Raw genomic sequence first — 15394 nt, forward strand, 5'->3', positions numbered from 1 at the left:
TGAGGAAATACTTCAACTTCGCGCTGTCGATCACCGGATCGGCTTTCACCGTGGACGAAGCGGAGTTGGTTGCCACAGGCATCACAATATGTTAAGGGACGTAACATTTCTGTCACACGCTTGAGGAATTCGGCCAATCACAATGCACTGGATAGCTGGCCAATCAGAGCACACCTCGCTTTTTCAGACCGATGATCTTTGTAAAAATCGACACGTTTCAGAAAGGTGGGGCATAGAGGAGAAACAATAATGTACAGTATGTGAAAAATAATGTGTTTTTTTAACCTTAAGCTTTCATTTCACACATTTCATTACACCAAATACACAAAATAATGTTCTTTTTAACAGCATCGTATGACCCCTTTAAGTGTATTGTATTTATGAAATTTTATTTTGTCATTAATTCTTTTGTATTTTTTATCATTTTGTATTGTCTTAAGTTGTCCAAATTGTTAAAAAATGTATTTTTCTTAATAAAAGCTGTATATTTAATTTGGATGGATTGCCATTTTGTTTTCTATTAGATGTATATATGTAGGCATTCATTAGCTGTCTATTTGATGACTAGTCTATTCTTGGGCTATGGTTAGACGTCTATTCAATTTTCACTGACAGCCCAAATTTAGCCTTGTTTTAGCCTAGACATCTGGGCTGTGTTTAGACGGCTAATGGACGTCTTTTAAACACAAAATTGCTTGCTGGGTAAGTATCAAAATATTACATACCTTAAACTTGAATAGTAAATAAACAATTCTAATAAAAAGTGCAAAGTAACAAGTACAAAAAAAGAAAAATGCACAAAGAACTTGTTTGGAGATTTTTCCATCTACAGATTTTTCCCAGACCTTTTCTCTGTAAATTAAGGGTGCACACTATTGCTGAAAAACACAATCACTACTTAGCAGTCAGATGTCCGTATGCACAAAGGCACAGATCCCTAAACAAGGCCATATCTGAAGATGAAACCTTTTTTGTAGAAGCATTTTTTACATTTGAACTAGCACTGACTACACCACGCTATGCACGAGAAGCTGCAAAAGACACAGGCGCAAGTGGAATGAACAAAACACGGTGACATTAATTTTTTAAGTAAATATAATGGCCGATATATTGCGTCACCAAAAATTGAGGTCATGTGCATATATTGCGCGATAAGTCGATATATTGATTGTGACAGGTCTAGTTTTATTAGAAAGGTTTATTTGACAGCCTACTGTGTTTGGGTGGCATGTAAATACCATGGTAAACAAAAGCCGTGTTCTCTCTCTATATATACACAGTATAAGGCAAAGTGGTCAGGTAGGGGAAGTTACCAATCACAACGTACACAAAGTCGACTATGCCACCCGGAATACAATCGGGACACAACAGCCCTATGCAAGGGCACACAGGTTCGTTGCCAAAGGCAGGGTGAGCATGGAGACATAGACGAAGTATAAAAATTAAGCCATTTATTTATACACAAAAGAAACATTAGTTTAACACATTGTTTTTTTGTTTATTTTTTAATACAGCATCTTAATGAAATCCGATATACAAATCTACCAGTTACAGAAATTACCAATAGGAGAGAAATGGCCAGCGGGGGCCTTTTGGATTTTCACCTCACACCATCCCCACACCACACAGTTGTGAAAGCAATACAATTGGTTAAGCACCGCACTCCATGTGGACACGCTAAAAGACTGCCCCCCCCAAGCTTGGTCTTCATAGAAAGTGTTTCCAAATTTCTTTTATGTTTTGTTTTATGTTCATACAATGGAAGTCGATGGTCACCAATACTGTTTGGTTTCCAACATTTTTCAAAAAATCTTCCATAGAAGAAAGTCAGTCATACAGGTTTGGAACAACATGAGGGAAAGTAAATGATTTTCATTTTTGAACTATCCCTTTAATATACACAATTTAATCACAATTTAAAGGAATGTTCCAAGTTCATCTCAATAGACAGCCTGTTGAATTATTACCACAGATTATCAGTTTTAAAATGTTCTTAAAGCAAAAATCGTAATTAAGGCAACTTGGAATAAAATTAAACAAGATTAAGGTAATACATTTCCACAAGTACATTGTTGTGGTCAAAATTTTACATACACTTTGCAGTATCTGCAAAATGTTAATTATTTTACCAAAATAAGAGGGATCATACAAAATGCATGCTATTTTTCATTTAGTACTGAACTGAACAAGATATTTCACATAAAAGACATTTACATATAGTCCACAAGAGAAAATATTAGCTGAATTTACAAAAATGACCCCGTTCAAAAGTTTACATATGCTTGATTCTTAATACTGTGATTCGTATTACTGTGTCCATTGTTGGTTCTGAACAGTTAAACTGCCCGCTGTTCAGAAAAATCCTTCAGATCCCACAAATTCTTTGGTTTTCCAGTATCTGTTGTGTATTTGAACCCTTTCCAACAATGACTGTATGATTTTGAGATCCATCTTTTCACACTGAGGACAACTGAGGGACTTACATGCAACTATTACAAAAGGTTCAAACTCTCACTGATGCTCCAGAAAGAAAAACGATGCATTAAGAGCCAGGAGGTGAACACATTTTGAATTTGAAGATCAGGGTAAATTGAATTCTGCATTTTGTCTTCTGGGAAACATGTAAGTAGCTTCTGAAGGGCAGGCAAAACAAGAAAAATGTACACATCTTCATTCTGTTCAAAAGTTTACACCCCTGGTTCTTAATACATCGTGTTTCCTTCTGAAGCATCAGTGAGTGTTTGAACCTTTTGTAATAGTTGCATGTAAGTCCCTCAGTTGTCCTCAGTGTGAAAAGATGGATCTCAAAATCATACAGTCATTGTTGTAAAGGCAGTCACTTGCTTCGTTTCTGAATGAATCAGCCGTTTGAACGAATCGATTGAATGAATGAATAAGTCTCACTGACTTAAGACAGGTATTTGCCACCACCTACTGGCGCTTTTAGTTGTATATAGTTTTTAAATAATTTAATATTTCACTATTTATTTGTATTTTTGTATGTTGAATTAAAATATTTCTATCTAAAGCTACTTATATTTCAGCTACTTTTCTGTAATGTCTATTCAGTGTTTTTTCTAAATGAACACGATAACTATTATCTTTAATAATAACTTTATCTTTAATCGGCACATGATGTGCATGTTAATTAATGACTACTGTGCTATGCAGATAACTGTCTAGTTATTCATCATCACCAACATAATATTTGTACGTCAAGCACCTGGCATCAGGTAAAGACAGCAGAAAATTTGTGTTTAGACTGTTTCTGGCTGACTTCTGCCCTTTGCCACTATGAACGTATTTAAACAACAGGTAAGAGATGAGTTTATGTTCTTCTGATTCAAGAGAATGGTCTGCCAAACTACCTGCTCCACTCAATCTAGACAAAGAAGTTTCATCACCTTTCTATTGGTATCCTTGCATGAACATCATGAGAAAGTTATCATGTTTACAGGTGTTACTGGCAGTATGTTGTTATGACAACAAAGTAAATAAAATGTTAATAAACGATTCTATCACTCTAGTCATAACATGTATGTACAGCTGTAGTCAAAATTTTACATACACTTTGCAGTATCTGCAAAATGTTAATGTTAATTGTAATAACAAAATATGAGGGATCATTCAAAATGCATGTTGATTTTTATTTAGCACTGACCTGAATAAGATATATAGTCCACAAGAGAAAATAATAGTTGAATTTATAAAAATGACCCTGCTAAAAAGTTTACATTCGCTTGATTCTTAATACTGTGTTGTTACCTGGATGACCCACAGCTGGGTTTTTTTTCTTTCTTTTGATAGTTATTCATTAGTGCCTTGTTTGTCCTGAACAGTTAAACTGCCCACTGTTCTTCAGAAAAATAATTCAGGTCCCACAAATTCTTTGGTTTTCCAGCATCTTTTGATTATTTGAATCCTTTCCAAAAATGACTGTATGATTTTGAGATCCATCTTTTCACACTGAGGACAACTGAGGGACTTACATGCAACTATTACAAAAGGTTCAAACTCTCACTGATGCTCCAGAAAGAAAAACGATGCATTAAGAGCCAGGAAGTGAACACATTTTGAATTTGAAGATCAGGGTAAATTGAATTCTGCATTTTGTCTTCTGGGAAACATGTAAGTAGCTTCTGAAGGGCAGGCAAAACAAGAAAAATGTACACATCTTCATTCTGTTCAAAAGTTTACACCCCTGGTTCTTAATACATCGTGTTTCCTTCTGAAGCATCAGTGAGTGTTTGAACCTTTTGTAATAGTTGCATGTAAGTCCCTCCACTAATGAATAACTATCAAAAGAAAGAAAAAAAACCCAGCTGTGGGTCATCCAGGTAACAACACAGTATTAAGAATCAAGCGAATGTAAACTTTTTAGCAGGGTCATTTTTATAAATTCAACTATTATTTTCTCTTGTGGACTATATATCTTATTCAGGTCAGTGCTAAATAAAAATCAACATGCATTTTGAATGATCCCTCATATTTTGTTATTACAATTAACATTATCATTTCTCTTGAATCAGAAGAACATAAACTCATCTCTTACCTGTTGTTTAAATACGTTCATAGTGGCAAAGGGCAGAAGTCAGCCAGAAACAGTCTAAACACAAATTTTCTGCTGTCTTTACCTGATGCCAGGTGCTTGACGTACAAATATTATGTTGGTGATGATGAATAACTAGACAGTTATCTGCATAGCACAGTAGTCATTAATTAACATGCACATCATGTGCCGATTAAAGATAAAGTTATTATTAAAGATAATAGTTATCGTGTTCATTTAGAAAAAACACTGAATAGACATTACAGAAAAGTAGCTGAAATATAAGTAGCTTTAGATAGAAATATTTTAATTCAACATACAAAAATACAAATAAATAGTGAAATATTAAATTATTTAAAAACTATATACAACTAAAAGCGCCAGTAGGTGGTGGCAAATACCTGTCTTAAGTCAGTGAGACTTATTCATTCATTCAATCGATTCGTTCAAACGGCTGATTCATTCAGAAACGAAGCAAGTGACTGCCTTTATTAATGGTTCACTGAATCATTAATTCACTCGATTTGTTTAAAAACGTGGATTCATTAAAGGCACAATATGTAAGTTTCCGCCGCGAGAGGGCGCGTATTCAAAACAAACAAAGAAACAAAGGCGTAGTTTGATGACGCCGTGACTGAGTGTGGAGTCATGGGAGTTGTTGTCTTCATCCCCACAGCCGATGCAATCCGACGGGACTCGGGCAGAAATCATGTTCATGGATGAGCTAATGTATTAAAGATTTATTAACATCGTAGTATGAAGCAGAGTGAGGCTGAAAGCCGTCAAAGCGAAACGAGGCTGCTGAAGCAATTGCTAATGAGAGACGAGCGTGACACCCGGCTCGAAAGCAGCGGAGCTTTTATTATGCCACAGTCGACCGCTTCCACTCCTTCCGGTCGTGCGTATGTGGGGAAAAAAAGCAACGCTGTTTTATCATACTAGATACGTTTGAAAGTTCTGTTATAATGCTACTCTGTGCGGACGTCACCTGTCTATTAAAACGCATAACATATTAAAGCGTCTTTGGTGTTTCCATGTTTTCTACAAAACAAAATCGAGGGGTTATGACGTCATTGGCAGGAGACACAATGACACTATAGACACGGTCCGTGTCACTAGTTAAAATTGCTTATTTCTCTGGATTTAAACATTCTTCAAGTACACAAGTCAGCAAAATATATAACACTGTTCTAGTGGTTTTTGGATATTTTAATAAAAAAACTTACATATTGTGCCTTTAATGAAACACCGCTGTGTGTTGATCAAAGACGCACAACAGTTCTCCTAGGGCTTTATTTTCATTACTGAGAAAAGTTTTAAAAACTTAGAAATCGCTGATTGCTAAAGTCATTTGACATTAACATTTTAGGATTCCCCCATTTGTTTAGATAGGACTTGGTCTTGGATGCCCAAAATATGGCCACTGAGTGAACAGACTTTCCTTGAAAGGGGCTTTGATGCTAGTCAGTTGCAACTAAATTATGACAGTATGCTTAGTTCAACAGTTTTTTGAAAAAGTCAATATTTTCATACATACTTATGGTCACAAAATGAAGAATTACTAAAAACAAAAAAAGATAGCTAAATATTATATGAACTTGTATGTAAATATACACACACCTTGAGGGAATCGTTAGTAGATTGGCCGTTTAGAGACAAGTTTGCTAAGATGAAGTCTCACGTGTTTTGGTACAGCTCTCATGTTTGTGTTTTTGCCAGATGGTCATCCTCTCATAACTTTATTGGAAAGTGTGTAGAGAACAGCTTTCTCTGCATGCTGCTCTGTGTAAGTATATTTATGTAACAGACTTTTGAGATGCCAAAATGTATCTTGTGTAGTTCTGAGGCAGATGTATCCGGCTCAGACGCCTTTAAAAACAACATTACCCTTTTCACACGGATTTTGGACCGTCTGCTTGATGGCTACGACAACAGGCTGAGACCTGGTCTTGGAGGTAAGAACACCTACGAGTGTGATTTGGGAATTAGTGCTGTGTCATTTTACTCCACACAAGCTCACTGAAACACCCTTATTTCCTGAAGTTGGGGTGATGTAAATGATGTATTAATAAACAAAATTACTGTGATTGGGGTTTTTCTTTTTTAGGAATTTCATAAATAGCACCACAGGACCAAATTTAATGTCTGGATTCAATAAAACGTGTCAATACCATAACATGTAAAACATTTAAGAGACTCATTGTTTATGTGCATTGTCAATCTGAATTGATTTTACCTCTGATAAACGAATTATTATAACGAGGTGTTGATGACCTGAGAAGTTGCCATGCCTGACTGAAGGAGAGGAAAACAAAACCTACAATCTCAGTTCCACTTAACAATCAAGAAACCCTGCCTGTGTAGTCTGTCAGTGTTAATATATATTGTGGCCCTTGCTATTGTTTGTAAGCTCTGAGTTTGGCAACATAAAAGACATCATGGATCAAGCGACGGCAAATAAAGCACCATGAAGCAAATAGATTTCTTGTAAACATTTCCTTTTTGAGATTACAGAGCCTAGCACACAAAAACACATACACAGGAGTCAGTGGACCTGAGGTTGAGCTAAGAGCCAGAATGTGTTGCCATGGTTCCACTAAAGATAAGCTAAAGTAATAGTGCACTCAGATATGAAGAAATTGTCATCTTTTTTCACCTCTATGTCATTTGAACCCCAAATTATTTTCCCTTCATCTGTGAAACACAAAGGAGATCTCAGGCAGGATATCTGAGCTTCTTTTTTACATCTAGGAAAGTGGATGCTGATTTATCAAGCTTCAAAAAACACCATCATAAAAGTGCACGACTCCTCTGCTTATATTTAAAGTCTTATGAAGCCTACAATAGTTTTATGTGAGGAGCAGGCTGAATGTCATTATGTCATTGATTTATGTCATTGTACACAGTTAAAGGTCACATTAATCGTTGCTCTGCAAAATTTCGCATACGAAATCCAGTCATTCCAATAGGAAACCGTGCTTTTGGGAGTTTCCACACAGGTTTCACTCATGTTCATGTTGGTCGCATGCATTAACAGTGTTGACAAACAGAAGGCTGCTTGGTTTGAAAGTGACGTATGAGCTGTGCTTCATTCATTTCTATGCTATTGACAGTTTTGGATTTTTTTTTTTTGCTCACGAAATTTTGCTGCAATTTCACAAATGTAACTGCACTTTAATCTCCACACAAAACTATTATATGGTTTCATTGAACAATATAGCACATTAGACTTATAGATTGAGTAGACTTATAGACAATAATGTTGATAATGTTGTAATTTAGAGTTTCCTTTTGCTCTGTGACATAGATCGAGTAACAGAGGTGAAGACTGATATCTATGTGACCAGTTTTGGACCAGTATCAGATACAGACATGGTAAGACATTCCTCTTCTCACATCAGATGATTTGTGTACTGTATAGTGAGAGTCAAATAATATTTATAAAAAATATTTTATATTTTCCTGTTGGTTATCTCACTTTTTCTCCTTCTATACCACATTATCTCTCTCCCTCAATCCTTGTTTTCCATCTGTTGTCTATTCATAGCATTTTGTACCTGCTGCTGGCTAAAAGCTTTTCTCAGTACTCCTTTTTCCCCACTTCACACTGTCTCCTTTCAAGCATTTAGAATAGAGAAAAAGAAGAAGAAAAGGGATTTTTCATTCATTCATTCAATATTTATCATTTTTTACTGGCCAGTGGTGTGTTTTATAAACCCCGCTGAACACTCTCACTATCCTGTAGTAGGAAAATCTCTGTTCATAAAGACTGTATTATGTTAGAAAGATCATCACACTTGGTATTTCTGTCATGTTTTTTTTTCTGGGTGCTCTTGGGAAATTGCTCCAGTTACTTTCGTAACCTCAGTTCCCTGAGATAAGGGAATGAGCTTTGCGTTGTACACTTATGGGGTAAACTCCCCATAAACTCCCTAGGTTATAAAACTTTTAGAGGAGTCCTTCCTCTGCCAGAGCTCTTCTACGGCGAGTAGAGGCGAGTAGTAGCTTCTCTTCGAGCTTCTTCAGCTTCTAGGTTTCTTTCTTCAGAGTCCAGCGGGGAGATGGATCTTAATATTTTTGTGGAACCTGTGGTACATTTTTTCAGGATTTTTTGACGAATAGAAAGTTCAAAAGAACAGCATTACTCTGAAATAGAAATATTTTGTAACATAAATGCCTTTGTCACCTTTGATCAATTGAACGTGCCCTTGCTTAATGAAAGTATAAATTTATTTCAACAACAACAACAAAAAACTTACTGGCCCCAAACTTTGGAATGGTAGTGTACATATATAAATTATGGCCTACACAGATTACAACATTTCATGTTAAAGGGGTCATATGATGCGATTTAAATTTTTCCTTTCTCTTTGAAGTGTTACAAGCTCTTGGTGCAATTGGCCATGCCGTTCTCAAGCCCGCCGGCCGTTCCTCACTCTAGGCCTCCGGCCTCCACTCACTCTAGCCCACCGTGTGTGAAACTACTTTGTTTGGTCTTCCAAAAGAGGACACGACTAGAAATCAGTGGTTAAGTTGTATTTACAACACTGTTCCAGAACAGTTCAAACCAAATATTCAGATGTGTGCACCAGCACATTTTATGGAAGACATTTTAAGTTTCTTGATCCTGGTAGAGTAGACTACAATGCCGGCTGTTCTGACTCACAGACTGTAAGTACGTTTTCATATTTAAAGGATTTGCCACTGATGATTCAAACGCGAGTTTTGAGCAGTGAAGAGTAGTGCTTGTTGTTTGTCATTTCTCCGATCACAAATGCAGACATGGTTTTATGTTTACGCGGCGCAATGCAACGCAACGCGTAAAAAGACAGTATAAGTCATTATGTCCCCACTGGATGCAACAAATGCCTCGTTTACAATGGGTTTTAATGTTTTTGTCTTGTCGCTTCGGCCGGGACACGGCATCACAGTATGGTAAGGGGCGTAACATTTCCGTTACACGCTTGAGATATTCGGCCAATCACAACGCACTGGATAGCTGGCCAATCAGAGCACACCTCGCTTTTCAGACCGATGAGCTTTGTAAAAATCGATGCGTTTCAGAAAGGCGGGGCATAGAGGAGAAACAATAATGTACAGTATGTGGAAAATAATGTGTTTTTTTAACCGCATAAACACATTTCATTACACCAAATACACAAAATAATGTTCTTTTTAGCAACATCATGTGACCCTTTTAACAGCTAAGATGATTGATGTTCCCTTTCAGTCGGTCACTTCGACGTTGTGTCGAAGTTCCGACACTAGGTGTCGCACTTGGGAGCCCAGACACCTCTAACATCATTGAGAAAAGGCCAATTTGCAAGCAAAATTTGCATAGCTGGCCACTCCCCGGATATCCGGGTATAAATAGGCCAGTGTGGCATTTGCTCACTCGTTTTGTTCTTCGTAGCTGATGCAGCGTCTCTTTTGGAGATGCAGCACTTCATTCACCTCTCAATCTCCGATCCAATGACGTTGCATCTATGGCACAAGTAGTGGTTTCTCCCTTGCTTATACACAGATAAGTGCAGTGAGAGTACCCCTGGGTGCTTTAATGGCAATCTTTGAGAGCAAATTTCCTCCTAAAAGAGCAATTTCTCTAAAAGAGCTTCACGGGTGGATTTATGTGTGTTTACAACATGGCTTTCCATCCGTGCCCTTCTGGCTGCGGTTTGTACATCTCACCCTCTGACAGGCACGATCGCTGTGTTCAGTGTTTGGGCTGTGCCCATGCTGAAGCAGCATTTGTGGATGGTTTATGACCTTCTTGTGAGGACATGGCAATCGGCACGTTGCGCTCACGGCTCGTGTTCTTTTTTAAAGAAAGACCGCAAATCACCTCAGCTGCTTCCCTTCCGATCGAAAGCAGATGACTCTACTGAACCGGCAGCCGATGGCAGCCGTGCTTACCCGGGCAGCAGAGAGCGCCAGGCTTGAGTGGTCTCCTCAACCCTGTCCTTGGCTCTCTCGGTTGGTTAGTTCTTGGAGACTGAGTGTGACACTCTGCCACGCTTCGCCCCAGTTCCTTTCTTCCCGGAAGTGCACAAAGAGCTGATGAAATCATGGAAGGCACCTTTCTGCTATAACACGATACACCGATCCCTCCGTTCTCACCACCGTTGACGGCGGTCCAGCGAAGGGATATACAGGGTCCCCCGATGGAGAGAGCGATTGCAGTGCAATTTGCGTGCAAAATGCCACCACCTGGTGGGGCCGTCCGAGACTCCTGTCCAGAGCACCTAAGTTACCTCATCCCTAGGGGCAAGAGGTTATCCTGCTTCTGGACAAGCTCCCCACCCTTGGCTGTCCTGCAGGTGTTTAGGCCAGGGATTGCACAAGGGTGGTCCCAACCCAGAGCATGCAGGAACTGCATCCGGTGACTGACTATGCCCTCCAGGCTACAGAGGTCATGACGCAGGCTCTGGGGAAGGCGATGTCCACATTAGTGTCCCAGAAGCACCACCTGTGGTTCAACCTGATGGGAATGCAGTTTCTGAGAAAGTGCGCTTTCTTGAGTCCCCCATTTCCCAGGTTGGTCTCTCTGACAACACCTTCAGAGAATTTGCCCAGCAATTCTCGACCGTCAGCAAGCAGGCAGAAGTATTCTGCCTCGGCTTGGATCGGGTTCTATCCTTGGATCCCCAATGTAGCAATCTCCGCCTGCTTGTTACCAGGGAATGCCCTGCGAGAACGGTATTGACCCTGCAGTAGCCTGGACCGGTGGTTAAAGGTGTCATATGATGCTTTTTTAAAGATCATTATTTTGTGTATTTGGTGTAACAGAATATGTTGACATGCTTTAATGTTCAAAAAACACATTATTTTTCAAATACTGTACATTATTGTAGGTCCTCTATGCCCCACCTCTCTCAAACGCTTTGTTTTCGACAAAGTCCCTCCTTCCGACAAGCGCAGTCTGCTCTGATTGGCCAGCTGACCCAGTGCATTGTGATTGGCCGAACACCGCAAGCACTCGTCGGAAAAAAGAAAAAGGAAAACTTGAAATCGCATCATATGACCCCTTTAAGCCCGATTAATGGCTATCCTCTTGCAGCCAGGTGGCACCACCAGTTCATTCTCAGGTTGCTTAGAACCCTCAGGCAGGTTTCATAGCAGACCTCAAACGAGCGAACGGGGGATGGGAGGTGGATGCTGAATCACCTAGGCTATCTGCCATTTAGCAGATGGCCACCAAGTGGTCAGTAAAACAGGAATTACTTCTTCCTTGGGTCATACTACTCACACAGCGTTTCTGGCCCTTGGTACCTCGATGACCAGTCACTGAAATTGAGCACTGAAGCCTGTTCGGATGCAGTGTTCTGCCTCCTGACGTTTTGATGCACCAGGTCTGATCTCAAGCCAGTATGACAAACCCAGGCAAGCTTCGGCTCCTTCGTATGTCAGAGGCTTCCCCAGCAGACCTGGGGGACAAGGCTGGTGCTGTGCACCCGTCACCAAGTGTCTCAAAGGTCACAAAGTCCTCTGTCATGGTGAGCCTTGTTCCACAATGCCGCAGGAACCCTGCCTCAGGTAAGTCGAACGTAGTCCCACTCTGACCATTGGCAAGGTGTCTGGACTGCCCAGCCCTTCCCATTGGCATCAGTGGCATTCTGTTACTCCGGTTCAAGGGTAGAGTGTTGCTGTCCTTCGGGTGGAAATCGCTATCCTTCTGGTGAAGGATGCAATATATCTTGTCCCCCTAGCCCAAATGATGAGAGGTTCAGCCCTCACTTCATTGTACTCAAGAAGGGTGTGGGGCTCAGACCAATTTTGGATTGAGAATACTGAATCAGGGCCCTTGAAGTTCCCATTCAGGATCCTCACCTTGAAACACATGGTAATGTGTCAGGAACTAGGATTGATTTACGGCAATCAGTGCTGTCCTTGCTCCATGAGGGCCTGGACAGACACCCTTCTGCATTTACACTCAAGGTGTACGTGGTGAGCCACGGACCTGTGAGTGGCAGATCGGTGGGGAAGCACAATCTAGTTATTAGGTTCTTATGAATTGCGCAGAGGTTGAATCCTCCTAGACCATGCCTCATCCTCTCTTGGGATCTCTCAGTGGCCTTGAGGCCTTACAGGAGAGATCCGTTGAGCCTTCCAGTCAGTTTAATTAGTGCCCTCTGTACGAAGACGGCTTCCTGACTACGCTCGATGAGTGGATGAAAAATCTAAGCCCTATCCATTTACGACTGGAAGACAGCGGAAGGGGAACATTGTCTACAAACGGGAAATCTCCCACTAGACTGTGGATGCAATTTCCATGGCTTATCAAGCCAGAGGCTTAACCTGGCCCACTGGGAGTGAGGGCACTCGACCAGGGGCATGGCTGTTTCTTCAGCTGTAGGACGTGGTGCCTCATTAGCAAACAGGTTTAGAGCTGCAGGCTGGACTACATCTATAAATTTCCTAATTCCCATATCTGCGAGTGTAAGCCAGTTCATCCTGGATTCAGGGTGACTAGTAAGGTGTAGAGCTTGCATATAGCGCCCTTCCCTTCTCTGAGGTGATAATGTGCGCTCTTTGAGTCCGTAGCTGATATTGGTGGAGAAACTCATTGCAAGAACTCATTACTTGTAAGTATCCCTTGACTGAACTCTCATAATGGGTTCGTGCTCCATATGTTGGTACTCACTACGGTGGTCCCATATGCGTATTAATCCACTGCCCTGTTCCTAATAAGGACTCCTAAAGACAGACAGCTGGTCTGTCGTCTGGTTCTGTGCTTGGTAGATCTCCCCTTATGTGGAGCCCACCACAGAAACCTTCCCTATGTAGTACTCCCTTTTAATGATTTGATAGGTTCTATCTCCATATGTTACCTCCCTTTTGGGTAGGATGTGGTCTCCGTAGTGTTCTTTTCAAACTCGACGAAATGAACGCTTCCCCAATGTTAACAACCAAGACTTTTCAGCCGCTATTTTATTCTTATTTTCTCAGATGAGAAAAGGTTCCGGCTGAGGTGACCTCTGCCTTATATGGCGGCTCTCCCAGATGTTGGAGAGTGAGGACATAAGTCTTGGGCATCGGAAGGTTACAGGTAGGAGAGGCTGGCCCGGTTCTACGGGGGTGCTAAGCACCCTCAAACGAAATCAATAGCACCCTCAGTTAATGCTGTAATAAAGGCTTTTCATTGCAGATTTGGCAAACTATCCAGTGCTTTATGGTTTGAGCTCTGGAGATTGGTTTCTATTTCAACATCTTTTGCAGCTTTGAGCAATTTAGCCAATCACAGACATATCTGTTGATTTCTTGAACCCAACAGCCAATCAGAGGTGTTTAAGTTAGAATCCACTCACCACTTAAATCGCCGGAGTTTTTGTTTAGGCGTTGTGTTCAGCACAAATCATCTCATTATAACAAAGTGTAGACGCGATGTAAATAAGAGATTCATTGTGCAGCGTAGAGAACTTTATTGATTATAACGTAACTTTGTGAGATTGCGATGAACTAAGATGAGTGACAGCTTTTAGTGATTTTAAGGGAATGCTCTTGGGGCATAGTTATATATATATATATATATATATATATATATACAGTGGGTACGGAAAGTATTCAGACCCTGACTTTCCATAACTGACTCCATGACTCACGCCCACTGGGAGTGAGGGCATTCGACCAGGTGCATTGCTGCTTCTTCAGCCATAGCCTCATTAGCAGACAGGTTTAGAGCTGCAGCCTGGGCAACATCTATACATTCGCTAGGTTCCATATCTGCGAGTGTAAGCCAGTTCATCCTGGATTCAGGGTGACTAGTAAGGTGTAGAGCTTGCATATAGCGCCCTTCCCTTCTCTGAGGTGATAATGTGCGCTCTTTGAGTCCGTAGCTGATATTGGTGGAGAAACTCATTGCAAGAACTCATTACTTGTAAGTATCCCTTGACTGAACTCTCATAATGGGTTCGTGCTCCATATGTTGGTACTCACTACGGTGGTCCCATATGCGTATTAATCCACTGCCCTGTTCCTAATAAGGACTCCTAAAGACAGACAGCTGGTCTGTCGTCTGGTTCTGTGCTTGGTAGATCTCCCCTTATGTGGAGCCCACCACAGAAACCTTCCCTATGTAGTACTCCCTTTTAATGATTTGATAGGTTCTATCTCCATATGTTACCTCCCTTTTGGGTAGGATGTGGTCTCCGTAGTGTTCTTTTCAAACTCGACGAAATGAACGCTTCCCCAATGTTAACAACCAAGACTTTTCAGCCGCTATTTTATTCTTATTTTCTCAGATGAGAAAAGGTTCCGGCTGAGGTGACCTCTGCCTTATATGGCGGCTCTCCCAGATGTTGGAGAGTGAGGACATAAGTCTTGGGCATCGGAAGGTTACAGGTAGGAGAGGCTGGCCCGGTTCTACGGGGGTGCTAAGCACCCTCAAACGAAATCAATAGCACCCTCAGTTAATGCTGTAATAAAGGCTTTTCATTGCAGATTTGGCAAACTATCCAGTGCTTTATGGTTTGAGCTCTGGAGATTGGTTTCTATTTCAACATCTTTTGCAGCTTTGAGCAATTTAGCCAATCACAGACATATCTGTTGATTTCTTGAACCCAACAGCCAATCAGAGGTGTTTAAGTTAGAATCCACTCACCACTTAAATCGCCGGAGTTTTTGTTTAGGCGTTGTGTTCAGCACAAATCATCTCATTATAACAAAGTGTAGACGCGATGTAAATAAGAGATTCATTGTGCAGCGTAGAGAACTTTATTGATTATAACGTAACTTTGTGAGATTGCGATGAACTAAGATGAGTGACAGCTTTTAGTGATTTTAAGGGAATGCTCTTGGGGCATAGTTATATATATATATATATATATATATATATATACAGTGGGTACG

At 40.5% G+C, this 15394-nt stretch overlaps 1 protein-coding gene across 1 annotated transcript in view; it reads left to right on the top strand.

Annotated features, from left to right (window-relative positions):
• Nucleotides 1–6404: 6404 nt before the first annotated feature.
• Nucleotides 6405–15394, top strand: part of LOC107667054 (gamma-aminobutyric acid receptor subunit alpha-2) — a 16823-nt gene continuing 7833 nt past the window's right edge. Inside the window, exons 1-2 of the mRNA XM_016458634.1 lie at nt 6405–6504; nt 7857–7924. Of these exons, the coding sequence (XP_016314120.1) occupies nt 7922–7924 (3 nt within the window). The 5' untranslated portion in view covers nt 6405–6504; nt 7857–7921. The remainder of the gene's footprint in view (nt 6505–7856; nt 7925–15394) is intronic.

This window comes from Sinocyclocheilus anshuiensis, unplaced genomic scaffold (genome assembly GCF_001515605.1).
Source record: "Sinocyclocheilus anshuiensis isolate Anshui unplaced genomic scaffold, SAMN03320099.WGS_v1.1 scaffold1486, whole genome shotgun sequence".
Taxonomy (NCBI): domain Eukaryota; kingdom Metazoa; phylum Chordata; class Actinopteri; order Cypriniformes; family Cyprinidae; genus Sinocyclocheilus; species Sinocyclocheilus anshuiensis.